Here is a 27,596-nt window from a genome sequence, read left to right on the forward strand (position 1 = left end):
AAACTCTAAACTGTAATGGAATTGTAATGGAATATGTGTTGCCAAAAAAAAAAAAAAAAAAAAAAAAGGATTCAGTTAAACATAGCAGATAAACCCAAAATAAGAAACATTACAAAAAACTCACAAATAATGAGATTGTTTTTTATAACCAACTAGCTGGAATTAGTAGGGAGATGATAAAAATTAATGAATTTTCAATTTCCTTTGCGGTTTTAATATGGTGACAGAAGCAGTGCTACAACAGATGAGGTAACAGTCTCAGTTTTTCTTTTCTATTAATGAATAATGAGTTTTAACGCACTAGCAAATTTATAAATTTCAGCAATAAAATTCTTTTGGGAAAGATGGCTAAAAATAAAGCTTTTATATATCTATCTATATACACATATACTTAACATATTTTTTTGAATAGCTAAAGGACTGGTCCAACAGCTCTCAGCAGGTGAAACTGGTAGTAGTGATGATTTAGCTGGGTTATGCTGATATGAGGCCGACTGAAATGACAGATAGAATGCATAATGCAAATGCTGCTCTTAAACATATTGAAGTTGTACATATGTCAGCAAAAGGTTCTGATTCAATACCATCTGAATTTATTAAAAATGCTGGGCCAGATACTGTACAGAAAATACACAATTTCATAATAGAATTTTTATGGAATGATGGAGTAATACCAGAAGAATTCAAACTTCGAGCAATTCATCTTGTTCATAAAATGTGAGATGTCTTGGAATACTTGAATTATCCAGGCGTTAAGATTACTCTGCACATTTTATAAACTATTTTCCAATATTCTTTATAACAGATTAGTTGTTTACACAGATAATATAATTGGTGACTATCAGTGTGGCTTTTGTAAAGGAAGGTCTACTGACGAGATCTACAATATAAGGCTTTATTCACAGAGTTTAAAATTATCATTCAGTTAAAAGAAAAAGGCTTTTTAATTCTATGAGGAAACTTAAAATTCCTGAAAAGCTTGTTAAACTTGTCATTATCCTAACACAGACCAAACTAAGAGCACACAGAATAATTTTTCAGAACCTGCTCTATTAAAAATGGTTTGAGACATGGTAATGCTTTCGTTTGTCACCTGTTTAACCTCCAATCTTCAAAAAATAATTAATGGCTCAAAAATAAATACCAGGAAAGGTATTTTCAACAAAACAGTTCAAATCTTTTCACTTGCAAGGATACTAATATCACTGTTGGAACTCCTCACTCAAAGCACTCAAATCGGCATCTTGCATCCATCCACAGTACAAATGGTTTGTCAAACTGTGGACACATTTGAATTCTCACAGATATTAAAGTCTCCTTCAGTTTCTTGAATGCATCCTCCCATTCTTTTGCACATAAGAACTTTTGCTTGGTTTTTGTTAGTTTGAAAGGGGTTTGTGATAGAAGAAAAGTCTTTCACAAATCTCCTACAGCAGGAGCTAAGCTCCAGGAAACTTCTCGGCTGATGGACATTTTCGGAGTATTTCTGATCTTTAACTGTCGAGTATACTCACGTTGATTACAGATGACATTATGCAGGTAAATCACTTTTCCTGTCTGAGTAATTTACATTTGGCAGGACTTAACTTCAGAATGCCTTTTTTCAGTTTCTGAAGCATCTCTTTAAAATTTTCTAAAAATGCACTTCAAAAGTTTTCCCAATGATGATGATGTCATCCAGGTATATCCGCACAAGCTTCATAGGAAAGACATCTCAATACAGTCTCCAAAGGCATTTGAACATTACATAATCCAAAAAGCATCACCTTAACTGCCAAAGTCCTTGTCTGGTAGTAAATGTCATCTTTTCTCTGTCATCAGGGTGAATCTCTAGCTGCCAATATCAAGTCCTGAAATTATGCATCAACATCCACTTGTATCTACAAAGAATGCCCAAAATATCATCAATTCTAGGAAGAGGGGATCTCTCTTTCTTCGTGACCTTGTTCAAATAGTGATAGACAATGCATGAACTATTTTCCTTTTTGATCAGAATGGTAGGAGAGGCCAAAAACTAGCAGAAGGCTTGATAATTTCACATGCTTACATGCCCTTTATAACTTTTCTTACATCTTCCTCTTTAGCAGTCAGTAGATGGATGTTGTCTTATTGGTGGATGACCCCCTCTACTAATTCTGTGTCAAACTGGTTCCACCTACATCAGAACATAAGTGGGAGGAAACATCTTACAATTCTTGAATTGCACATTCAGCAGCACTTCTCTCTTCATTGCTTAGTAGCGTATTCTGCAATAACTCCAATATTGGGCTTTCTAAAGGCACGAAGGACTACTGGCTCATTTAATACAGGTCACTGGAGTACATGCTGCAACCACTTTGCCTTTCCTAGCAACTTTCACTTTATCACTTACGATCGCCACTCTTATGAACAGGTTTATGTCTTCAGAGGCAGAATGAAGTTCATTATTTTTAAAGTACAAGAAATAATTGCATTTCCCTAGAAAGGGTAATCTGAGTATGCAAGGGCTAGTAATATCTGCTACATATGCCATGTGATGGTAATCAGCACTCTAAAACATGATGTTAACATTTAACTTTCCATTGATGTTGAATTTATCACCGTACACAATGAGTAATGCAGGGTGGAGGTCAATGGAGAGTAATGCAGGGTGGAGTCCAGATGAGTTTACCTTCCAACTGTTAAGCCAGATCAATTCATATGATAGTAACATTAGCTTTTGTATCGATGGTCATATTGCAAGGGGCTCCATTGATATGTTCCATGATGAAGAGTCCATTACTGCCACCGCTCACTGCAGAAATCTGAAACGCTTTAAAATGCAGCTTCTCATTATCTGGCAACCTCTGCTACACAAGATGGACACTAAACAGTTTCCCTGCTTCTTGATGGGAGCAGTCTTAATTTCCATGCCCTGGGATGTTCTGTAGTTTCTTTGTACGTGACTTTCATCATCAGAGGTCTCCATCAACTTTAAGGTCGGTTTCTTGTCACTAATATTCTGTCTCAAAGCATTAACTTTTCTGGTTAATTCATCTAGATGAGCTGTCAGTTAATCCACTGGCACATGAACTTGGGCAACTCTGAGTAGCTGACAGTATGAGTTGCTTGCTAGGCTGCCTCGAATTTCATGGCATATACTAAAGCACTCCTTAGACTTTCTATATCTGACATTTGCAGCGCTTTCTGCATCTCAGGAAACAAGATCCCATTAATGAAGTACTGCAGGGGCTGGATTTCCTTTATTTCTGTTGGGCAGTTCAAAAAAGCGAGATCAGACACCCTTTCAATATCTGAGGTGAGTTCCTGGAGTGTTTCCGTGAGCTTTTGGGTCAAGATTTTAACTAAATTCTGCTACAGTCCTTTAAACATTTCTCGACAAAGTGAAGCTCCAACACACTGGATAGAGCTTTGAAGCCTCTGGTTTTCAGGAAGAGTTTGAAAGGTCACAGAAGCAGCCAGATGGCAGGCTTTAGCTTTGTAATTTCATCCATTTATGTTTGCCACTATAGAGAACTGACTCTTGTACAGTTTCCCGCAGATTTTCCCATCACATGAGGATAGGTTTAGATGGGGTTGGGATAATACGTGTTAAAATTTAAAGGTGTTAGAATTGTGACCATCTATCATTATGGATTTCTTTAAGCTGTAAATTCTTTGGTGACAGCAGTAAAAATTCTGTAATAGATTTGTTGTTCAACAGCAGAAACCTTTTTTCATTTTGTTGTTTGGCAGCAGAAACCCTTTTTTCCATTTATATAGGAAAGATCAAATTTATATAGCATTTTAAAAATGTATGATAAAGGAAAGGATATAAAATTACCGTCTTCACTTCAATTTTAGTTAGGACTGCAGAATGACATCTTACAGGACATGTATGGCCACAAGTCAGCGTCTTTCCACAAATTAAAATACATTGTGGGCATGAACCAAAATGACATTTATGTTTATGCCTTGCTGGATGGTGGCAATCAGGGCGAATCCTAAGAGATGAGAAATCAGTTATATATTTTATAAATATGAAAGACTGAAAATGATGATGATTTTGTCCTGTATAAAACATAATTATATATGTGTAAAATACTGTTTTAATCAATATTCATACAAACACTAAATAAAATAACGAAAAGCTGTTGGTATAAATGTTTATGAATACAACAAAAACAATTTAAAAATTCTTTTAGGATGAAAACTTATTTTAAAACAGAAATTTCAAGTAATCCGAATGGAATTATTACAGCAGTTTTTTCAATGTCAGTTGGATTAACAGGGATCTAGTGATACATACTAACTAAATCTAATGTTGTAAATATTCTTTTCCTGTTAAATACTTGGATGCAATCTTAGATATGCGGGAGGAGATAATGGTCCTCAACAATGATTGTATTCAAGCGACAGTAACTGGTGCATGTACGCTATGTGCCATTTGTTTCTTAACCATATGAAGGAGGCCTGCCAAAGCACTCTTTGATGGGTGCATGATACCCTGTGCCAAGAGAAATTCAAATTCCTGGCAAGCAACCATGAGGAGCTCAGGCTCTAACCGATAAGATTTAGAAAATACTGAAGCAACTTGGTCTCAATGTGGTGAACAACAGCATGACTCGGTCGCTCTTTGGGTACAAATGAAAGATTAGGAATTTCTGAATACTTGTCAAAATTCTATCATACTTGGAAAGACCTAAACTGCTACCTTGCAGAATATCAGCAACCTTTCACTGTGAAGTGAGCCAGGTCTTGGCATCAACTGCACTATTATTTTTAGCCATCAACTAAAAAATTAAACTTTAGAAAATCAATGCCTGTGATAGGTTGGCTAACTTCGGCAATTTTGAAAGACTAAGTGAACTTTATATGTAAATTTACGTCAAGAGTCACATGTCTATTACTATAGGTTAAGATTTTTGTTCCATTTGCAGCATAAAGAACCAATTCCTCATTCACAACAAATTGGTATGAATAACTGGAAGGATGGAAATGCCTCCTCTCGTGTCAATGAAACATTTCACTTTAGATGAAAGGTTGGCCAAAAGAATGTGATTTATATGGCAGCTGCAATTATGCCCCAAATGTGACCACCAAACTAGTTTGCCTGGTGCTCGAATGAGAATGGGAAAGGAAATTTTTTTGCATTACAGCCAAAATTTATATGATAAAAGCATTAATTGTTTGCCGGCTCTTTATAGTGCTCTTGGAATGACTGCAATTGTGTCCTTTATAAATTTCGAATTTATTATTTCTGAAGCAGTTTCGATGCTGCATAACTGCTGCATTTATAGTGATTCGACCCATAATTACAAAACGAAAACAATAGTCCTTCAGGGACAAAGCCCCTTTGGACTAAAAAAAGCTTTTTACAAAATTCTGGATTCTACGAGATTCCACTGAGTGAATATGGTAAATTCCAAAGCAAAGAACTTAGCACTGCTGTCTCAGCGATACCACATGGATTTTTTACTGGCAATGGATCTCACCATGAATAGAATTTTCAAGCATGAACTACACAAACAGTGGGAGGCACACATGCAAAGCGGACTCCATTACTTCACATATTCTGGATGGATGGGAAAAGCTTTGTATGAGAAGACTGGCTGCCTTGTGAGTCGATAAAGCACCAAATTAGTTTGCCTGGTGCTCGAACGAGAATGGGAAAGTAAATTTTTTAGCATTACAGCCAAAATTCATATGATAAAAGCATTAATTGTTTGCCGGCTCTTTATAGTGCTCTTGGAATGACTGCAATTGTGTCCTTTATAAATTTCGAATTTATTAACTCCGAAGCAGTTATGATGCTGCATAACTGAAGTCAGTTCACTTACCTGTTGACTGAGCTGTGCATTTGTGCTAACAGCAATGAAATTTGAGGCAGTTGTTCAATGCATACTGCATTGATTTCAGGATACAAGGTCTGATCATGAATTTTGTTAGTTATAACAAACTGCAATAGTCCATCATTTAATGCCCCTCCTATGCTGCATGTAGTAGTAGGAAGACACAAGGGCCTGATCATGAATTTTGTTAGTTATAACAGCCAACTGTGATGGTCCATTATTTAATGCCCCTATGATAGTAGGAAGACACAACAGCCATAGAGATTTAAGGAGTGCTTTCCCTCCAGGTTTGCCTATGAGATTATGCATATGCACAAGTAAAGGGGATGGACATGAGTCGCCAACTTTTATGCCTTGCAGCAAAGTACCATATTCTTCAATATCTCTCCGAGTGAGATTTCATTAGACTCTTCTTTAAAGTTTCATATGGCTAATCATTGGCATAAGTAACAATATCATTTATGGACATGAGAATATCGTCATCAACTGCTGCCACAATATACTTAAATTTAAAGATTTCAGAAGCAATTTAGCGAAGGAAAACTATGCTTCTAGTCTAAGTAGCCATACCACTGTGTTGGTTTTCCAGAAAAATGGTGACTTAACCTCTACATGTGCAATCTGGTTTTCAAAGCTGCTTTCATCCAGATTGGCAAGTGGCATGATGAAATATATATACAACAGAAATTAATATACAAAAAAGTAAATACACAAAACAAAATGAAATATAATTATTAAAAAATAATACACAATGTTGCCCTAAACACTCATATTCAATGAGCAAAACCAGAGCACCTGCGACAGAAATTGCAGCTAGCGAGTTCTAATATATTAAGTTTGAAATAAGTACCGTAATTTCCGGAAGAAACGCCGCGGCGTTTATGTGTTTAAAACTAAAATTTTCAGCGGGAGCATCGTTTCTACCCATAAGGCGTTTAGGTGCACTAAAAATAAAATATTTCCTATGATGGTAATTGTACATAGTTTGAATGGCCTTGTCATTGTACATAGACTGGTGCTGTTCCCACACAAAAGACCACTCAGTTGCTTTTTGCAAACGTTATTTTGTTTACATTCTTTCCCTTGAACGGACCTACATTCCTTATTCACCCTAAATGGGATCTCAGAACAATAACATTCTTCCCCTTTTCAAATCAACATTTTCATCAGTTTGAATAGTCTCTCTCCTCTGCCATTCGATGAATCTTCCAGGACCCCTCCTCTCCCCACCCCTGCCTTTTCTGCAATTTTTTTCAAAGGCAGACTCGACTCCACCTGCCTCGCAATAACGAACTCTGACTCCCCTTCAGCATGAATTGAATTTTCTTGGCATTCTGCCAGATACAGATCCTATCAGTTTGGGTACAAGTACTTGTTGGATAGTTTTTAAGTAAGAAGGGAGCGGAAAATTTTTTAAAATGGCACCTAAACGGCACAGAAACTATACTGCTGGTTTGAAGCTTAATGTAATTTCATGTGTTGAACAAATTGGAAATAGAGCAGCAGCTCGAGAGTTTGAAGTGGACAAGAGATGTATTTGTCGTTGGAGAACTGAAAAAAAATTTCTTAAATTTATGCCACAAAAGAAGCGGTACTGTAAGGTGGCCGAATCTAGAGGTTGACCTTGCAAACTGGATAAAGGAGCAACAAGGAAAGGGAATGGCAATTTTGACTGTAAAAATTTGCTTACAAGCAAAATTTATAGCAAAACAAATGAACATAAATGATTTCAAAGTAGGTCCTTGCTGGTGTAGCAGATTTATGAAAAGAAAAAATATTTCTGTGCATACTAGAACAACCGTCGGGCAACAATTACCAATGGACTGGCAGGATAAAAAGGCATCTTTTCTAAAATATATGACAGATATTATTGACAAACTAGTAGGCAAGCATGCCAACTGAGCAGGCTGAAGCCCCCTTTTGACTGTTCAATGGTCAGGTGTTCCCATGTTAAATTTTGCCGATATTCGAAAGTTGGACCGAACAACCAGTGTTCAGCGGTTTTGCACGGGCTCCACCCGCTTTATTCACGTATGCATCAAGAAGATACTGCATACACGTTACACGTGCATAAAATCACGAAAACAGCCATGCAGCCAGCCCGCTGGCCGAGATTCGAAATTTGGAACGAACTACCAGTGCCTAGTGGTTTTTACGTGGGCTGTGCCCGCTTTATTAAAATATGCATCCAGAATATACTGCATAGACGATACACATGTGGAAAACCACAAAACACCCACAGAGCCAGCCCGTTGGCCTTTATTCGAAAGTTGAATGGAACTACCCGTGTTCAGCGATTTTACCCGGGCTGCGCCCGCTTTATTCTCGTATGCATCCAAAAGAACTGCATACACGTTACACATGCAGAAAATCATGAAAACACCCATGGAGCCAGCCCATGGAACACTACCAATGTTTAGCGGATTTGCGCGGGATTCGCCTGCTTTACTCTCGTATGCATCCAGAAGATACTGCATACACGATACACATGCGTAAAATCACGAAAACACCCATGGAGACAGCACTTTTGCCGGGATTCGAAAGATGGTCCGAACTACCAATGTTCAGCGATTTTATTGCTCAGTCGCTAATTGGCCTCTTTACCAACTGTAATCAAAAAAATTTTCGGGTATAATATTTGAACAGTAGATTTGTTATTAAAATTCCCTTTGATAAACTTCAACATAATCATACACAAAGTGCATCAATATATATATATTAATGTAATTAATCATTCATAATTATTTATAAGAAAACTTTCCATATATCATGTCCAAGCAACAGAAATTCAATTTAAAACCTTGAATGGAAAAAAATTTAGTCAAAATTTAAATAAATAGTTTAATTATTTTTATATTTATTTTTTTGCAATTAAACTTTCTTAATTAAAATTAAATTTAATATTAGCTTTATGCGAACAGAGACAGACATTTGTTAAATTCAAAATTTACAACAATATATCTATTAATGCAATCATATATGTATGTGCATGTGCGTATGCAAAAATGAATGCACTGAGTCAAAAATGTATTTGCATCTGAAAAGAAAAAAATATAGGTTCTATATACACCTGAAAAAAAATGTATAAAATATGAAATGTAAATGCAATTTTTCAAGCAATAATAAAAGAAATGTTTAGCACAAATCAATAGGTCTTTAAAAAAATAGGGAGCAAAACATTAAATATATCGCAAGAGTCTAAATGTTGATACTTGTTTAACGTTGGTAAGTTAATTAGAAGGAAAGTTGTTAATTTGGAAATTATTTTCCACGTGTAAATCCGGGAACTTTTACTTTTCGTTAACCCAAAGCTCATGCGGATGCCATCTGTTCCCCCGAATCGCAGGCTGTCAACAAAGAATTCCCAAGGAAAGAAAGAGGTATTAGGGCGTTTTTCATGACCCTGCTAATTAGCCTTCTAAATCGCAAAACAGTGTGCAATCAACGGCAACATTCGTTAGAACATCTGGGAAGTGCAAAATTCAAAATTTGAAAGAAATCGGTTAATTCTTTCAAGAGTTACGTATTTTTGTGCATTTTTCTGGCGCAATTTCTCTAAATAAGAAAAAGTCACTAAAAATTTGTATCTTGGGAACCAATAATGCGATCGATCGGCTCCAAATTTAGAAATTTACAACTGAGAGACAGTCAAATGAGGGATGCCCTTTGTTCTAGATGGATTGGCAAATCAGGTGATTAATTAGCAAAATGACTAAAAATGCTTCAGTACGTTAATTTCGTCCTTGGGGAATGGCCTTGGTGAATCTAAAGGGCCATTCCCACTGGGGCTTATCTGAGCTAACGGAGTCAGTTTCATGTGTCAACTAGCTCCGCTATGCCTGCAGTTCAAATTTTTCAACTTGCTGTCCAGTGGGGAAAAACTGGTTTTGGAGATGGGTCGATACGTTAGTTGCTCACTACATTAATTTTGTCCCTGGCGAATGGCTTTGACAATTCCAACGGTCGACCGGATACAGCTGCAACCCCTCAAAACCCACCGCCTTCGAATCCCAGCCTGTCCACAAAGATATGGGAAGGAAAGAAAAAGGAGTATTAGCCAAAATGGCAAGCCCCAGACGTCCTTAATCCAACGGTATGCTTCGCTAAGCTCTGCAGCCAGCAGTTCTCAAGAAGATGAGGTTAGAAACAAACAGATGTGCACAGATTTTAATAGCATAGGAAAAAAAAACTTCTTCAGTCACAGATAATAAATATTTATCTGTGATATATATTATTTAATTACCCTGTTAACTACGCTCCTAATTCCCAAATCAGTGTGGAATCAACGCCATCAGTCGTTTCATCATCTCGCAGGTTTAAAATTCAAAATTTGAAAGAAATCGGCCGGTAAGTTTCCGAGATACCGATTTTTTCTGCAAGTTTAGGCCTAATTAGCATCTCTGCTAATTAACGTCGCACGACGATGCCAATGGCCAAAATGTTGAGCCACGGATGTCCTGAATCCAAGGGTATGCTTCGCTAAGTTCTGCAGCCAGCCGTTCTCGAGAAGATGAGGTTACACACAAACAAACAGACGCACACAGATTTCAATAGTATACAAAAAAAACTTCTTCAGTCACAGATAATAAATATGGATGAAACGCCGTTAGCTTTCGAATCTCCTACAAACAGAACTCTTGATGAAACTGGTGCAAAAACAGCATCTGTGCTTACGATGGGGCATGAAAGAACGTCATTTACATGTGTGTTAGCTTGTGCCGCAAACGGTGACAAGCTAAAGCTGATGATCATTTTTAAAGGAAAGACTATTCCGAAGGGAGATTTTTCCTAATGACATAATTATTTGTGCAAACGAGAAAGGCTGGATGTGCGAAACAATCATGCATGAGTGGTTGCAAAAAGTTTGGCACTGTTGTAAGGGATCTTTTTCCAACCAGAAGGGTTATTGATAATGGATTCCATGCGTGCTTATTTACTTGAGTCAGTGAAAACCAGATGTCAAAAATTGTCTACGACCGTAGCAATAATTCCTGGTGGTTTGACAAAAATCTTACAACCATCAGATTTGTCAGGTAATAAATCCTTTGAAGCTGAAGTCCAAAACCAGTGGGAGTGTAGGATAAGTGAAGGATTGCATACGTAAACCAAAAGCGGTAAATGCGTAGAGCATCTTATGAAGAAATTGCAAAGTGGGTAGGAAGTGCGTGGAAATCGGTAAAAACATCATCAATAATAGCAGGGTTCAAAGAAGCTGAAATTATATCCTTAGATAAAGAGACTGTAAACCAAGAGGATGAATGTGACGATCTGGAAGACTTGGACTTAAATCAGGATTTACTAAATCTTTTTAATTCAGATAGTGAAGAATCAGATTTTGACGGCTTCATACGATGTATAGTTTGCTGTAATTCCTTTTGTAAGTAAAATTTAAAATCTCCTTTTGTCATCCAAATTTAATACGAGGGCCATCCAGGAAGTAGATTACGTTTCCGTCTGTGTCCGCTAGGGGCGGGGCTAGCGCGGCCATCTTGGGGTCAGAGCGTTGCGCAGCTCAGTCTGCATCTAGCCGTGCTAGTGAGAGGTTCGTGCTGTGCTCCGTTCAGATACTGTGACGGTTTGAAATGTCTGCGTTAATTGAAAATCCCGCGAGCTGCGAGGTGCGCTCAGTAATAAGGTTTCTGACTGCAAAAAACTGTAAACCGATAGAAATCTATCGGCAGCTTCGTGAAGTGTATGGGGACAACATTATCACTGAAGGTGGAGTGCGTCAGTGGGTCATAAGATTTCAAAATGGCCGAACCAATGTTCACGACGAAGATCGAAGTGGGAGACCCAGCATAGTGACCGCCGAACTTCTCGAAAAAGTCGATGCTAAAGTCCGTGAAAATCGAAATTTCACAATAACGGAACTTTCTTTGAGTTTTCCACAAATTTCGCGAAGTTTGTTGCACGAAACCATCAGCGAAAAGCTTGGTTACCACAAGTTTTGTGCAAGATGGATTCCAAAAATCTTGACAGAGGACCACAAAAATCAGCGAATGGCTGCAGCGTTGAACTTTTTGGACGCTTACCATAAGGATGGTGACTCTTTACTCGATCGCATCGTTACTGGTGACGAAACATGGGTGACCTATTCCTTATTCCCAGCAATGAAGAAGTGGCTGGCTATGCAGCATTTTGATGACGACGCACAGCTGCAAGAAGAGGTAACGAAGTGGTTGAAGGCGCAGGCGGCCGAATTTTTCGACGAAGGAATTTCCAAGCTCGTACATCGCTACGATAAATGCCTTAATTTGTATGGTGACTATGTAGAAAAGTAGTATTTGAGTGTGGCTTTCATCTGTATATAATAAAATTTGTTTCCTATACTTTGTTTATTTTTTTATTCCAAAACGTAATCTACTTTCTGGATAGCCCTCGTATTCCGTTGTTGCAACATTTTTTGTAATATAGTCTGAGTATTACAAATATGGACTTCTTTAGTAGGTAAATAAAAGTATATACGTGATCTTAAATATATTTTCAACATTTCTTACCTTTAATTTATTTTTGAGTTATGGTTTCATTTCATGCATTTTTCTTAACTGATATGTCATATATCAGGACTTAGGTTGAGATTTTGCATCTATATGGCCCACAACGATGTCACGCTCAGTTTAATCTATTGTGCCGTTTACGCTGATATGGCATTTCTGTGTAATTATAATTTTTTTCCGAGTGCGGCGTTTAAGCTGATGCAGCCTTTCTTTCGGAAATTACAGTAATTAAAAATACACTTTAGAAGAAATGCAGAAATGGCACAAGAAAATTTTTTAAAAATGTTTCCTGACTACAACAAGAAGGAAAAATAGGCTCAAGCAGATAAGCAGATCAGGTACATGACATTACAGAAGAATCCATGCAGATTTCCTGCATGTGTGCATTTAAAACACTATGTCACACACAGCCTCACATACGTGTGAGAAGCCATCGAAATCAGAGAAATTTTTTAAATACCTGTAACTTTTACCTCTTCTATATCAATGTTTTCGATTTAGTGCTTTTAATTAATAAACTGATGACATATCCTCTGGATATATATGCATGATGCATGCTCAATTTTTCCACCACTCTGTTATATCCACTATTCTGATACACCTTTGGTATATTACCCTGTTGTAGCCTGGTAAGATATTTGCATATATCTGCTGCCACCACTCTGTTATGTAGCATTACACCACTATACTGTACTAGGTCATAAGACATGTTTATTATACTGGAAGATAAGTAAATGCACTTAATAAAATAAATCAGTAGTTATCTTCACAATGCAACAGCTTTCATATTTAACAAAAACAAGTTACAAGGATGTATGCATCTGCACACACACATGAGCAGAACTACAATGCTCACTGATGTACAGATATGGTTACAGTTACATTAAAACAATGGAAATTACTAACTTGCAATCAGCAGAACATCGTGGAGGAACAGATTTTTTCCTTCCACATGGCACATTAATTTTGGTAGCTCCACAATTGCAAGTAATGGTCAGTACTTCACGACAAGGATAACAAGGTCCTGTAAAGATACATAAATAAATGAAATTGAGAAAGGTTACTGCTACATCACAATTTATTTTGATATATGTAATAATCACTTTTGTGTATAAGCATGAAAATAATTTTTGACCATTTGTTCCTTACAGAAATCGATAATTCGCTTTCATTTTTTATGAAAATCAAGCAACAATTTTAGCTTTATGCACATATTCCTCAAATAGCAGATTTTAGCTTAACACCAAATCCACTTGCAATTTTGTGATATTAAGCATAGTTTTATCTTTTTTTATTTGAGTATTCTTTTTAATATTCTCATTTAGTTTTTTTTTTAATTATTGACTTTTTCCCCTTTTGTACTGTAGCAAATATTTAATCATTTAAATTATATCACTTTCCATTTTTCTTTCTTGCATTTTTGTGATAATAGCTTTTTTTTTTTAATGTGTGTATCCTTTTTAATATTATCCTTTAGTTTTAAAAAAAACTTTTTTATATAATATTTTCCTTATATTTCATTGATTTTGCATTTTTGGTAGTATTAGTGCAGAATTCTAAAGAGCATGTGAAATATGGTAAACACGATGAAAGTTTTTTGCACCGAGCTAACATTTCACTGCTCCTCTGCAGTGGGGATTTAAGCAGAAAATGAAAGGAAATTAAGCAGAAAATGAAAGGAAATTAAGCAGAAAATGAAGAAACTGTATAATTGTGAGTAGCACAAATTGCCATCAGACAAGAGGCAGGGAAAGTCATAGGACAATAACTATCCTTAATGCCTAACGGGTTAAAGTGGAAGAATTTCTCTATCCGATATTTCAGTCAGAGCCTTTTTTGTTGAGATATTGTAGCTCTGACCTATATTTCAAAAACAGTTATGGGAAATTTCAGAGAAAAGCTTTATAAGAATCTTTTAGGTAATACTCTTAATTGGCTTATATCATTATGAAAAGCTTCCATTGGGTGTCTTCATTTTTCAGGAAAACATTTATTGTTTATGTAAAATAGCTAATTCCAGTCTGCTGCCTTTATAGTTTCTCTGATTTGGAAAGTGAAAACCTAAATGGTTAGATTCTAAGAAAAACATGCCAGAAATTGTTAGCATGATCGATGCTTGTTATAATGGTCTTTCTATTATAATGACCAGTATGAAAGGACTACAATTGATGAAAGTCCACTTTCAGTCGATTTCCGTAATAACTATCACATCTTTCTTCTATGTGATGCAAGTTCAAATATATTCACATCAATAGTTTACGAATCATATCAAAGATTTCATTAAGAGTTTAAAAAATAATCAAGCAAAGAAGCTTACATACATTTTCCTAAAATTATATATGCAAAAACTAGCATTGAAATTAATTTGCATCAGAAAAATTAAACTAGTCTGACGACTAAAAAAATGTGAAAACTGTGAAGGTAGGAAATATGAATAGAAAGGAACAGAAATTTTAACTTCTTTAAAATGTTTTTCTGGATTGAACCATTACTATGAGATATATGTAAGTAAATTAATTGTATAACCAAGTTCTAAAACAGGAATTGGTATGAAGCCCAAAAGCAATAGTAATTTTGACCTCAACCATCTCACTTTTTTCATATTTATGTTAAAATCTGACATATGGCTGCAATATAAAATTGTTTTCTAAAACTGAGATTTCTGTTAACTTTAGTGAACTTCTGGGGCCTGACTTCCTGTAACTTCATTTTTGCCACCTTTGTCATGTGCTCATCCCAAAAAATTCCAAACTTATCCTCACACTAAACCTGAGCAGCAGACTGGTCCCTAACTTGTAACTAACTAATAACTTGAAAGCTCTTCTCTACAAGAAAATCAAAACAAAAACATATAGAGCTATTTGTTTTGTATTCAGTTGTAGTTTCAGTGTACACAGCATTGAATTCAGCTGTTTTCTATCTCCCAAGAACCCCCATTTGCATCTCATATACACTCATGTCCAAAATTATCTTTACATACCCAAAAATGATGATATTCAATGAACTATCGAATCAATGTGATCTGTATTTGCAGGGAATGTGTGAAAACCAAGCCTAATTAGCATTATCCAATCAAAAGTAATCAAAAGGTTTGTGATATGCAAATCTAGGCGTTACGTCATCCAAGGATGAATCAAGTGCTTTGCGCAAACTGAATATTTGAGTGAATTTCTGCAACATAGCATTTGATTTCAGTGTGTAAGGACTCAAAGCGGTTTGTTATGGCTTCGAAGTATCATTTGGAAGAATCTGTAAAGTGGCGAATTATCGGCCGTTTAGAAGCAGGGCAGTCAATCATGGAAACAGCCACGTGTCTGAATATTTCAAGACAGACAGTCTCTAAGCTATGGAAACAGTTTCAAAATGATGGAAGTGTTGTAAGGAGGCCTGGACAAGGTCGGAAACGAATGACAACTGCTTCTGAAGATCGGTATCTGGCATTAACTGCCCGTCGTAACAGAAAGGCTACTGCTCGCCAGTTAAGTTCAGAGCTTGCAGCCGCCACTGGAACTGTTGCATTACGGCAAACAATATACAGAAGGCTTAATGAAAAAGGCCTTTATGCCAGAAAGCCAAGGGTATGTGTTTTACTGTCTTCACAGAAAAAGAGGGATCGCTTTAATTGGTGTAAAGAATATCAAAACTGGACTGAACATCAATGGTCCCATGTTCCCTTTACTGATGAGTCTCGGTTTAGTTTAACTGGTGATTCTAAACGTGTTTACATCTGGAGGGAGTCAGGAACACGAAATGATCCCTCGAACATTGTGGAACGTGACCGTTTTGGTAGTGGAGGTGTGATGGTATGGGATGGAATAATGATCGATGGATGTACACCCCTACACGTGTTCAGCAGCGGATCTGTGACAGGCCAGATATATCAAGATGAGGTCTTAGATCCTTATGTAAGACTTTTCAGGGGTGCATATGGACCTGACTTTTTATTTATGGATGATAATGCCCGTCCACATCGAGCAAACCTCGTTGATGAATTCCCTGAAAGTGAAGACATTAAGCGAATACCTTGGCCACCAAACTCTCCTGACCTTAACCCGATAGAGAACTTATGGGACTACCTTGGAAGAGCAATTGCACGTATACATCCTCCTCCTAGAGATGTAAATGCTCTGAAGACGGCATTGCTGGAAGAGTAGAGATTAATTCCCCAAACTGTGGTTAACAACGTTATTTCCAGCCTTAAAACACATTGTGATATGTGTGTACAAGTCAGGGGAGATCATATTTCATATTAAATTTGTAAGACTTAATTCTTTTTCTGAATCATTCCTTTTTTTCTTAACTCTCTTTGTCACACTTAATTACCATTTTTATTGTTTCATGCTACAATTTTATATCATATGAGGTGATCTTCAATTTTTTCTTTTGCATTTATGTGTCATCATGTTATGTATGATTCCACGAAAATTCATTAAATTATAAGTTATAGTCTCTGAGAAATCCGTGAATTTATGCATGTAAACATAATTTTGGACATGAGTATATAAATATATGTGTGTGTAGTCTTTTAAGTATTTAAGGGCCCACCTAACTGCCTCATGCCCTTAAAAACTGAAAAGAAGACAGATTCCATTACATATGTATCCTTCCGATTCTGCGTTTAAACACACAAATGTAATTCAGCAGGACATTCAAGGGCAATTTAAGTCTTTGGGGCCCCATGTGATGGCATTCCTTGCATACGTGTATTTACGTCACTGTGTAGGAAGAAAATCTAATTACTCACACCTGAATATCACCTACAGGTACAGAAAAGGTTGTAACGGCATAAAATATAAATAATTAGTTTGAACGTAACTCACAATAGTTTAATACTCATAATACTTTAATAATTATAAATGTTTACTTTGCATATTATTGTATTATCATTTTTGGCAACAGTTTTTATCTTTAGAATTTGATTTGTTTATTAAAATATAGAAGATGAGATTTTTGACTACTGAGCTGGTGAATAAAAAATTACATTTGATGTTGATATGGTAATCTTTTTATTTCATATTTTCATATTTCATAGTAAGAATTTATTTGCATTGTATTATACACTGACTACCAATAAGTATTTGGACACCTATGCAAATGACGATATCTGCGGTCCTAAGGTACGTCATGGACTCCGCCGTTATATATCGTGTAGGAAACAGCATCGGCTTTAGTCGCATGCAAGATGCCTTGCAGTTCGGAGCTCTCTGATTTCGAGAAAGGTATAATTATCGGGTATCACAAATGTGGCCGATCCTTAAGGGACATATCTAGCCATCTGAAGTACCCAAAATCGACAGTGGCCTATGTGATTAAGAAGTGGAAGGTGAGCGGTGATTGTCGGAATGTGCCCCAAGTCAGCAGACCAACGAAACTGGGAGATAGAGACCGACGAGTGCTGTCCAGAGAAATTCGGAAGAACCGCACCCAATCGATGGCCCTCATCCGCGACGAGTTTCAACAGGCATCCAGGAATATTGTTTCAATGAATACCATCCGTAAGAAAGCACATCTGCGTGGTTTTCATGGTCGTGCTGCTGCCCATAAGCCTTTGATCACAAAGTCCAACCACGCTGATCGGTTAATGTGGTGCAAAGCACATCGAAATTGGACCGTAGATCAGTGGAAACGGGTTCTTTGGAGTAACGAATCAAGGTTCACCCTTTACCGTTTGGATGGCAGGGTCTGAGTCTGGCGTCTACCTGGAGAACGTCTCCTGCCAGAATGCATTGTGCCAACAGTCAAGTTTGGCATAGGTGGAATTATGGTCTGGGGTGTTTCTCCTAGTATGGGCTGGAACCCTTGGTCCCCATTCATGGTAAGCTCAACTCCGATGCCTACTGCACTATTTTGGATGACAATGTGCTTCCTACGTTGTGGCAGTTTTACGGGTTGGACGCCTGTTACTTTCAGGATGACAATGCCAGTTGTCATGTTTGGACGTTAACCAAGGCTTGGTATTGTGCCAATGGAGTTCATTGAATGGAATGGCCTGCCCAAAGTCCAGACCTGAACTCTACGAAAACCTCTGGGACGAGTTGCATCGCCGAATTCAGGAGTGCACTACCCGTGCAAAATCAGTGAAGGAACTTCTATGTCTTCTCCAAGCCGAGTGGAAGAAAATACCACTAGCTGTCATACAAAGACTTGTGGAAAATATGCCCCGGAGTGTCCACGCTGTAATTACCTCTCGTGGATGCTCTACGAACTATTGATTTTGAATAAAGTTAGTTTTTCTTTTCCATCGCAGGTGTCCAAAAACTTATTGGTAGTTAGTGTATTGTATCAACTGAAGATCCATAAAGGCGTACTGTTTATATTTGTTATAAGGTAATATCTAATCAGGCGAACCAAGCTGGTGACAAATTATTGTCTACCATATTTCAATTTGAGTGTCACTATATAGCAGTGGTTCTTAACCGGGGGTGCCCACACCCCTGGGGGTATGCGAATGCATCTTTGGGGGTGCGGGAGAAGCCTAAGCATAAAAATTACTAAATATCATTTATTAAAGTTCTTATAATAAAATATTTGAAATCTGCAATAGTGTCCCCAATATTGAAGCTAAAACAAATTGGTAGCACCTAGCTCACTTATCGGTAAAAGACACAGGAAAGGGCCGGTGCTGATGGGCATATATACTACGCTACGAAAAGGCATGAAACACTATAAACGAACGCAAACAGGCAGCTAGGTGACAGAGAAAAGAAAAAAACCTTGTGGGAATACAAGCAGAGAACATTATCTCAGCTTGCACATGCGCTGAGTTCAATATGTGCTACTCCAACGGAATCTACAGATTCACAGATTTATATCTGCATCTACTGCGCCTGTGTTAGGTTGAGTCAAGTTGAGTCAACTATTGTGTCTGCGACATGTGTATTGTGTATTCTGACTTGTCCAGAAACCTCTTGAGACTAATACATTCTTAATTGCCCGTTCAAGCCGAATAGGATTCAGTGATATTACAAACGTAAGAACATTATATATATTATATTACATTATTTCTAAATAATTAAATCGATTATAGTGAACCCCTCTATGTCAAAAAAACGTCAATGGAACGATAAGTATGCCGGTTATGGATTTACCTGCACAACCGAAAAACATGGCACGCAACGACCGCAATGCATCTTGTGTTCCAAGATATTTTCAAACAACAATCTCAAACCATCAAAGTTATTACAGCATTTCAACAATCTGCATGGTGGCGAAAAAGCGCATAGCATGAACAGCTTAAAGTCAAAGAAGGCTCAGTTTGATACCAGTGGAACTATCCTAAAATTGTGCGGACCAGCAATTCAAAAACCTTTATTAGAAGCATCATGTCAAGTGGCATATTTATGTGCAAAAAAAAAAAGAAAAAAGAAAAAAGAAAAAAGAAAAAGAAACCTCACACGATCGCTAAAGAGTTGATTAAACCTTCTGCTTTAATTATTGCTAAAACAGTTTTAGATTCTGAAGCACATAAAAAAATCCAACAGATTCCATTATCGAATGATATTATACGATCGCGAATACAAGATCTCAGTGAAGATATTTTAATGCAAGTAATTGAAGACATAAAAATCAGTCCACTAAAATTAAGTATGTAATTCGATGAGTCAACTGATGTTGATAATTGTAGCCAACTTTTGGTATTTGTCAGGTATGTGAAGGAAAAAGACGTGATAGAAGAATTTCTATTTTGTGAGCCATTGGAGGTGAATATGAGAGGAATTCATGTTTTCAATCGCATGAAAGATTTTTTTACTAAATATCAATTACCAATGAATGTGATTAGCTCAATATGCACTGATGAAGCCCCAGCAATGTTAGGCAAAAATTCAGGATTTTTTTCACACATGAAAAGAGAATTACCGTAAGTTATAATAAATAACGCATTGCATGTTGCATCGTCATGCACTTGCGTCGAAAGCATTGCCAGAAAGTTTAAAAACAACATTAACTACAACAGTAAATTTAGTAAAATACATCCGAGAGCAAGCGCTTAATCATCGCATTTTCCGTACATTTTGCGAAGAAAACAGTGCTGATCATACCGTACTCCTATATCACACCGAAATACGATGGTTATCTAAGAGTCGCATGATTAACAGAGTTTTTGAATTGCATGAGGAAATTATTCAATTACTGACTAGTCAAAACTATTATTTAGTGAAAGATTTTGAGAGTATCGATGCAATGCTGAGGCTGGCCTACTTAGCAGACATACTTAGCCATTTAAATGAATTCAATCTATCAATGCAAGGATTTGGTATAAATATAATAATATCTAGTGAAAAATTATCTTCATTTATCGCAAAATTAGAAATTTGGATACGTCGAGTAGAGAAGGGGAATTTTGCAAACTTTCCCTTGCTTGATTCTGTTATTGTGAAAAATGAAAAGAATACAATTATACCCGACATTGTAATACATTTGAAACGGTTGAGCGATTCATTCAATGGATATTTTTCTACCGGAAATATTACCAAAACTCAGAGATGGATACTGGATCCATTTCTATTTCACTTAAATTTGATGGATGATAGTGATCTGAAAAAAGATCAACTTCTTGAAATGCGAGCAAGTGGACATGTTCAAATGGAATTCGAACAATTAGAATTGCAACAATTCTGGTGTTCACAGTTACAACGTTATCCAGAGTTGGCGAACAGAGCACTGCAGTTACTCTTACCCTTTGATACCATCTACTTGTGCAAAATGGGATTTTCATCGCTTTTGCACATAAAAACTAAAGCGAGAAATCACTTAAATGCAAGTGATGACTTATGCGCACGTCTTTCAAAAAAGGAACTTCGCTTTGCCAGTATAAAAATGAACAAACAACAGCAGACTAGTCATTAATAAAAATAATATTATTTTGTATTTATATAAAATGTACAATGTTTTTCAATAAACAATAAGGTTCGCAAAAAATGTATTTTTCTAGACTAAAAAAATTAAAACACATTTTTCAATAGGGTGCAGAGATATATTTTCAGATTCAATGGGGTGCGACTCGATAGAAAGGTTAAGAAACACTGCTATATAAGCAATGGATTTAGAAAACCAAAGCATCTTGATACATGATAAAAGACCCTGTTAAGAACTGAACCCAAATTTTCCACCCATTAGACTGATGTGCTGACTACTACACAATAGCATCACAATGGAGGAATGTCTAATTCCTTATCCTCCACATAGCAATTTCATCGAACACTATTATTTAATTCATTAAAAATGCAGTAACAATGAGGAATATATCAGGGGAGGTAGAAAATTTTATGTATCTGCAGAGTGACAATATGAATATACTGAATGTATTGCATTATTTTTAAGACATACTAAACGTTTTTCATATAAAATAGGATAATACATGCCTGGATGACATACACTAGAACACTTATGCTTTCCACAGTTTAGCACCCTTCCACATGGCATTTCACATGGAGGACAATTGCCAATGCAGCACTAGAAAAGCAAAACAATGGATCAATTATAGTGATTGTTCCTATTTCATTTGAATTATTATCATAAATAATATGCGGCATATTTGTACTGAAGTAAGCTATTATCATAAAAATGCAACTTTTAGCATTACAGAAAACATTTACTACAATACTAAGATGAATACTATATGACAATGAATACATCGCAATCCCAGCCCAAATTAATTCAATGGAAGTCATTTTGGACAACTTTTCACCCCTTGAAGAAATATGTATTGTTTTTCAATTAACACAGTTTTCAGCAAAATACCTCTGGGAAAATACAATGCATAGACATAATCAAGACTAGAAAGCTAGCAAATGTAGAGAGGAAAGGATCTTACAGCAGCATTCACCATCCATCTGCTTTGGCATATGCTGCCACTGTATGAAACAAGCAAGCTTTAATTTATATTCCATGCACCCTTGTACAAAGCTAAGTGCTAGTATTTGGAGAAAGCATAAAAATATTTACCTCTTAAATTTTAATCAAGCTATCTGATTTAAAACTAAGTAATTTAAAAACAAATGCACTTCCTAATAATTAAATTCTATTTTACTTTTTTTTTAATAATGCATATAAATGATATAAAATGAAATACATTTAATGTATAATATATCCAACTGATACTTCTTTACGAACATTTCTGCAGCTTTATTATAATTAATGACAGTTTTTAAAATCATATCAGAACTGCCAGACGTTTTTTGAATATTTTTTTAATTTTCATATTTTATTAATTTTTGTGAAGGTTTACAGTTTTTCCTTAACTTTTTTTTTTTTTTTTTTTTGTGTTAAAAAATAAGCTATGCTCAGGCTCAGTTCTTAAATACATGATGTATGCACAAAGTTGAATGTTATAAAAATTTTATTTAAATCACATAAAAGGAATAATTTATTATTAATAAAAAAAAACCTTGAACTTTACTTCAACTATTATTTTTTTAACTCTCAACACAATGGGCACCATAATACACACAAAAAAGTTGATTTGGACCGTTATTATTTTTTTAATTAAAGGATCATAAATGTTCCTTAATGTCTTGTAATATACTTGCAAAACATTACATTTCTATCTACATTTAAAACTTAACTAGTTTATATTCATTTAGACGCTTAAGGTCTATGTGAGCATAAATTCTGTTTTGTAAAAAAACATTACATCATTCAATTATACATCAACTTTGTTTCATTATACGCAGAGTGATTGTCCAACAGGAATATACACAATGAGCAGTAACCTTCCCCACTGCTTTTTTTAAGGACTTGGTAACCCTTTAAAATTTTAGTTCATTCTGAGCATTAACCCTTTCTAGACAGGCATCCCATATATGCATTCCCTATTAACATTTCTCACAGTCGGGCATCCCACCGATGCATTATTGGCCAATGAGCTTAGAGAGCGGGTAATGCACATTTGCATTTTAAGCTGAACCACTTTTTTAAAGACCACTAAGTGGCATCCTGTGTCCATTACTCTTGAACTGAACATAGTTTTATGATCTTGACCTTCAGTTTGATCATATTCTACCTAACTTTAGTGTTGGCTGTTGCAGGGAAGAAGGGAAACCATAATGTAAACAAACACAGCTTGGCTCTTATTCGAAACATGATATAAGCACTCCCATTTGCAATATCCCTTTGAAACTTTATTCTAGTTTATTTTATTTATTTCTTCCCTTTTTTAGGGGGAGCTACTATGATATATGGTCTTTTAGAGTTACTATGTGGAATTTGTTATGCTCTACGTTATTTTTGTCAATTATATTTCCTGTACTAGCCATTCTATTCCAGAAATCCTCGACTTCAGTTTATTATGGTGAGCAAACATTATTTATCAGAGGAAAGATATACTCACATGGTAAATGAGCCAATGAGTGACAGGGCTGAGACTAACGATTCATTTTCTAAAGAGTTAACAAGATTTCTGGTCATTCTGATATGGACATTTTGTCAGACTGAGCTCTCTAAGTTCCTGCCTTAAATTTACTGTAAAAGACTTACTTCTGATATTGTTTTACGAATTTAAGCATTTATTGATATATTTTGTCAGTTAAAACTTCAGAATAATTTGAATAACATTTTTGAAAATTATTTCTCACAGTAAGCAATTGTTTTATATAGTTCCATGTAAAGTACAGGAAAAAGATTATTAAATACTAATTTTAATGTACACTGTACAAAAAAAGGGGGACGACAGTTCTATATCTCTCGTTCTACTGGGCCGATTGATGAAATCCAACTTGCATTTTTCATGTCTCAAAAGTGTGACTTATTATTAGATTTATATACAGCATTGTTCTAATATAGGTATTCTGATGCAAAAACCAGACTTTTTCTGAAATAATATACCAATTTTTTTCCATATTTCGATTCTGCGACTCAAATTATGTCAAACTACCAAGTTTTGTAAAAATCGCACGAGTAGTTTTTAAAAATTAGCTCCTCAATTTTGAGTTTGGTATATATTTAGTAATCTCTCTTTTTTTTTATTAAACTTTTTCCTTTCACATTTCGAAATTCAGGTTCATTCCAAATAAAATTCCCCCATTTTTTATGATTTATTTTTTTAATTTGTATTTTTAAGTAATTTTTTATAAATTTTTCAAAAAATTTTTTTAATTATAATCTATAAAATTTTTACCATCATCTTAAAGTAGACGTACTTCTAAGCACACCTGCAAAAAATTAGTTTTTTATTCAAAATTTCCGACAATATACGTGAATTTATATATTGCACGTTTTGAAATTTGGCATATTTGTTGAAAGTGATAAAACATCATATGTGGTTTACACACTTTGCTAAAATTATTTGAAAATAGAGATATGATGTGACTTTCTCCGCTCATGCACAATGCAAAAAAGGTAGGAATGGGGTGCCTTTTTTTCCCACTCTGGCATAATGGAAGGGAAAGGAAAATTGGTTGCCACATATTAAGAAGTTAGGCAAGTGAATTAGTCTTGGTGCCAAATATTTTACAAAATTTAATATCTAGGCTTAATTTGAGTCGTAGAATCGAAATATGGAAAAAATTGGAATGTTATTTCAGAAAAAGGTAAAAATACCTATGTTAGAACAATGCTTCATATAAATCTAAAATACACTAAGTCGCGCTTTTGAGACATGGAAAACACAATTTGAATTTTGTCAATCAGCCCAGTAGAACAGGACCCATAGAACTGAATTTTGTCAATCAGCCCAGTAGAACAGGACACACAGAACTGTCCCCCCTTTTTTTGCGCAGTGTACATGACACCTTAAGTAATAATATAAAATGATACCAAAAATCTATGACATTAGGACTTTTTTCCCCTAAAGTTAGGCTTAGTGATGCAAAATCTCATCCTGGGGAACTATTCCTTTTGACTCCTACCCATGGGAATGTCTTAAACAAAGGCAGATGATCTCAAAACGGTTAAAAGGGTTTTATATTTTTCCTTTCTGTATGTGGGTGTATCAGATATTTCCATTGAAATTTTCACATTTTTAAAACTTTATAATTCAATATTGCATGTAATACCAAGCATGACATCTATAGTTGCTCAATTTGTTTTATTATTAAAGAAAATGATGATTCATTTTTCCCATTCTACATATTCCTTGTGAACTGGCAAAGACCTTTTCTGAAAATGATATCCTCTATCCTACACAGCACTTGTAATTGTTTCTTCCCAAGCTCAATTATTATGTAAACACCAACATCAGATTTTCCAACAAGTGCTTCAACACATATGTGAAAGGCTTCAAATTGATTTTGTTGCTTCTTTGAATATAGAGATTTTCTTGATCAAATACAGATTTAGAAACATTTATATTCATGAAACGTGAAACTGATTTAGTAAACCAAATAGAAAAAGATATAGTTAATGATTTAGCCAGATCAAGTGAATTTTATCCTGAAGAATTATTATATTAAAGTTTTTATTCTTACTGAATTTCTTAATAATCTTTCTGCAAATTTTTACATTAATATTTAAAATATTTAAATAGTTTCAATAAATTTGATTCCTTTTTGCTTTTGTATTACATACTGTTTCAATGTTTTATCGCATAATGTATTTTTAAATGCAACAAGTGATTACAATACTTCATATGTATCAAAAAAGTAAACTTTAAAATTTAAATTAAAAACTTAAATATTCTATTTTGTGTCACTGGAAAATCATATGCATTGCTTATTACTTTACTTTGTATGTTTACAAGTTATAAACATACTGAAATGACACAAAAAGAGGGCATGACCTTTGACTTAGTTATTATACTAAAACTTTGCATAATTATAAGGAATCTTAAAAATATTCCATTTGCAAAAGCAGTTCTCAGAAATAAAAAGATTCATGTCAAAAAACCAAGGGAACTTATTTGAGATGGTTACTCTTCGTACCTTAGCAGTAGATGAAAGTATGAATCAGGGATTACTTTATCAGCTTTTCTTTGCCTTTATTTTACTCAAATTTAATTCATAAAAAAAGTTTGGACAAATAATGTAAAAAAAAAAAAATTGACTTATTTTGTTCTATTTTAAGTTTTTTTTTTAAATATATTTAATATTAATATGAGGACATCTGTTCGGAAAACTGAGCATAATAGTTCTGCATAATATATAATTAATAAATTCCCTATCACTACTTAAATTCTCTCTGCGGAAATTTTTTCTATAAATTTTAAAGAGAAATAAACACTTTGCTAACATTCATAATCCTATCGCTATCTTCTGGAATTCTAATGCAAACCATATACATTTCAAAATTCGCTTTGAAAATAAAAAAATTTTTAAAAATTGCACATTGATAATGGAATCTTGACATTTTTTATGTGGCAATTTTTACTTTCAGATACTGAACAGCTACAGCCCTGCACTTTGTGATGAAACTTTTAACTCTGTTTCATATATATATAATAAAGAAATGTAGATAGTAAAGTTGCTAAGATGTTGATCCATTATAAACAGTGAACTTGCCAGCCAATGCAGATTAAATATTGCTTTTTATTTCAATTCACATTTGTAGCTACAATTTACTTGGCATTCTAATTGTGCCTATTTAAAAACATTTAATTTTTGGATACCGTTGTGGTAGGAAGAAAACACTGCCGTGTTCAAGTGGCAACAGTAAAAAGGACTAGTGTTCAGAATGGGTTAGTTTCAACTTCAATGAATTAGATTGGATATTTAATAATGCTGTAAAATTATTATTGACTGTTTTAGTTCCATTTATGTCATCATCATTATATAAGAGCATGTGATATGGGTGATGCAGCCCATAAAAAGTTATTTTTAGTTTTAGAATTAAGAGAGGAAATACGCAAATTAAAATGAGGAACAAAGGGGCTATTGCTAACTTAAGTTATTTTGATTTACATATTTTTATCTTACATATTCCTGCCTTCAAAGAGAAAAGAGCTTAGCAAGAGAAAAGTCTTTTTAGAGAAAAAGCATTAAAGCATTAGCGAATGAAGGAAATTCTAATTTGGAAAAAACACAAATTGCGAACTTTTTACCAAAATAATTATTTAAATAACTGCAATATAAAAGCTTTGATAACATTTGATAAGTTCTGATAAAAATTTCAGTCCCAAGTCTGTCTTTTAAAGTCCATGTAATCATATTTGTTGAGGGAAGGCTTTTCAAAAAAGGTGTTTCACAGAAATCAAATATAAAAATTTTATACAACTCATATACTTCTTTAACCCCCTTCTTTTGAAGAATCACAAGAAATTTCAAAATTTTATAACATGCTAATTTCCATACTTTTTAGTACACTTTAAAAAGGTACATTTTATCATCATAAATAAAGTAGTAATATTGCTGAAATTACG

General features: G+C 35.0%; 1 protein-coding gene across 4 annotated transcripts in view; it reads right to left on the reverse strand.

The window, feature by feature from the left end:
* The window catches only part of LOC118193734 (NF-X1-type zinc finger protein NFXL1-like), a 139,829-nt gene that overhangs the window by 22,305 nt on the left and 89,928 nt on the right, over positions 1–27,596 (reverse strand). For all 4 annotated transcript variants that reach the window (XM_085809611.1, XM_085809610.1, XM_085809609.1 and 1 more), the window contains exons 10-12: positions 21,670–21,760; positions 13,214–13,331; positions 3,803–3,962 (exon numbers count right to left, since the gene is read on the reverse strand). In XM_085809611.1, the coding sequence (XP_085665737.1) occupies positions 3,803–3,962; positions 13,214–13,331; positions 21,670–21,760 (369 nt within the window). The remainder of the gene's footprint in view (positions 1–3,802; positions 3,963–13,213; positions 13,332–21,669; positions 21,761–27,596) is intronic.

The sequence above is a fragment of the Stegodyphus dumicola genome, chromosome X2 (genome assembly GCF_044657685.1).
Source record: "Stegodyphus dumicola isolate Sdum_Otavi_A_Nest chromosome X2, ASM4465768v1".
In the NCBI taxonomy this organism is placed as follows: domain Eukaryota; kingdom Metazoa; phylum Arthropoda; class Arachnida; order Araneae; family Eresidae; genus Stegodyphus; species Stegodyphus dumicola.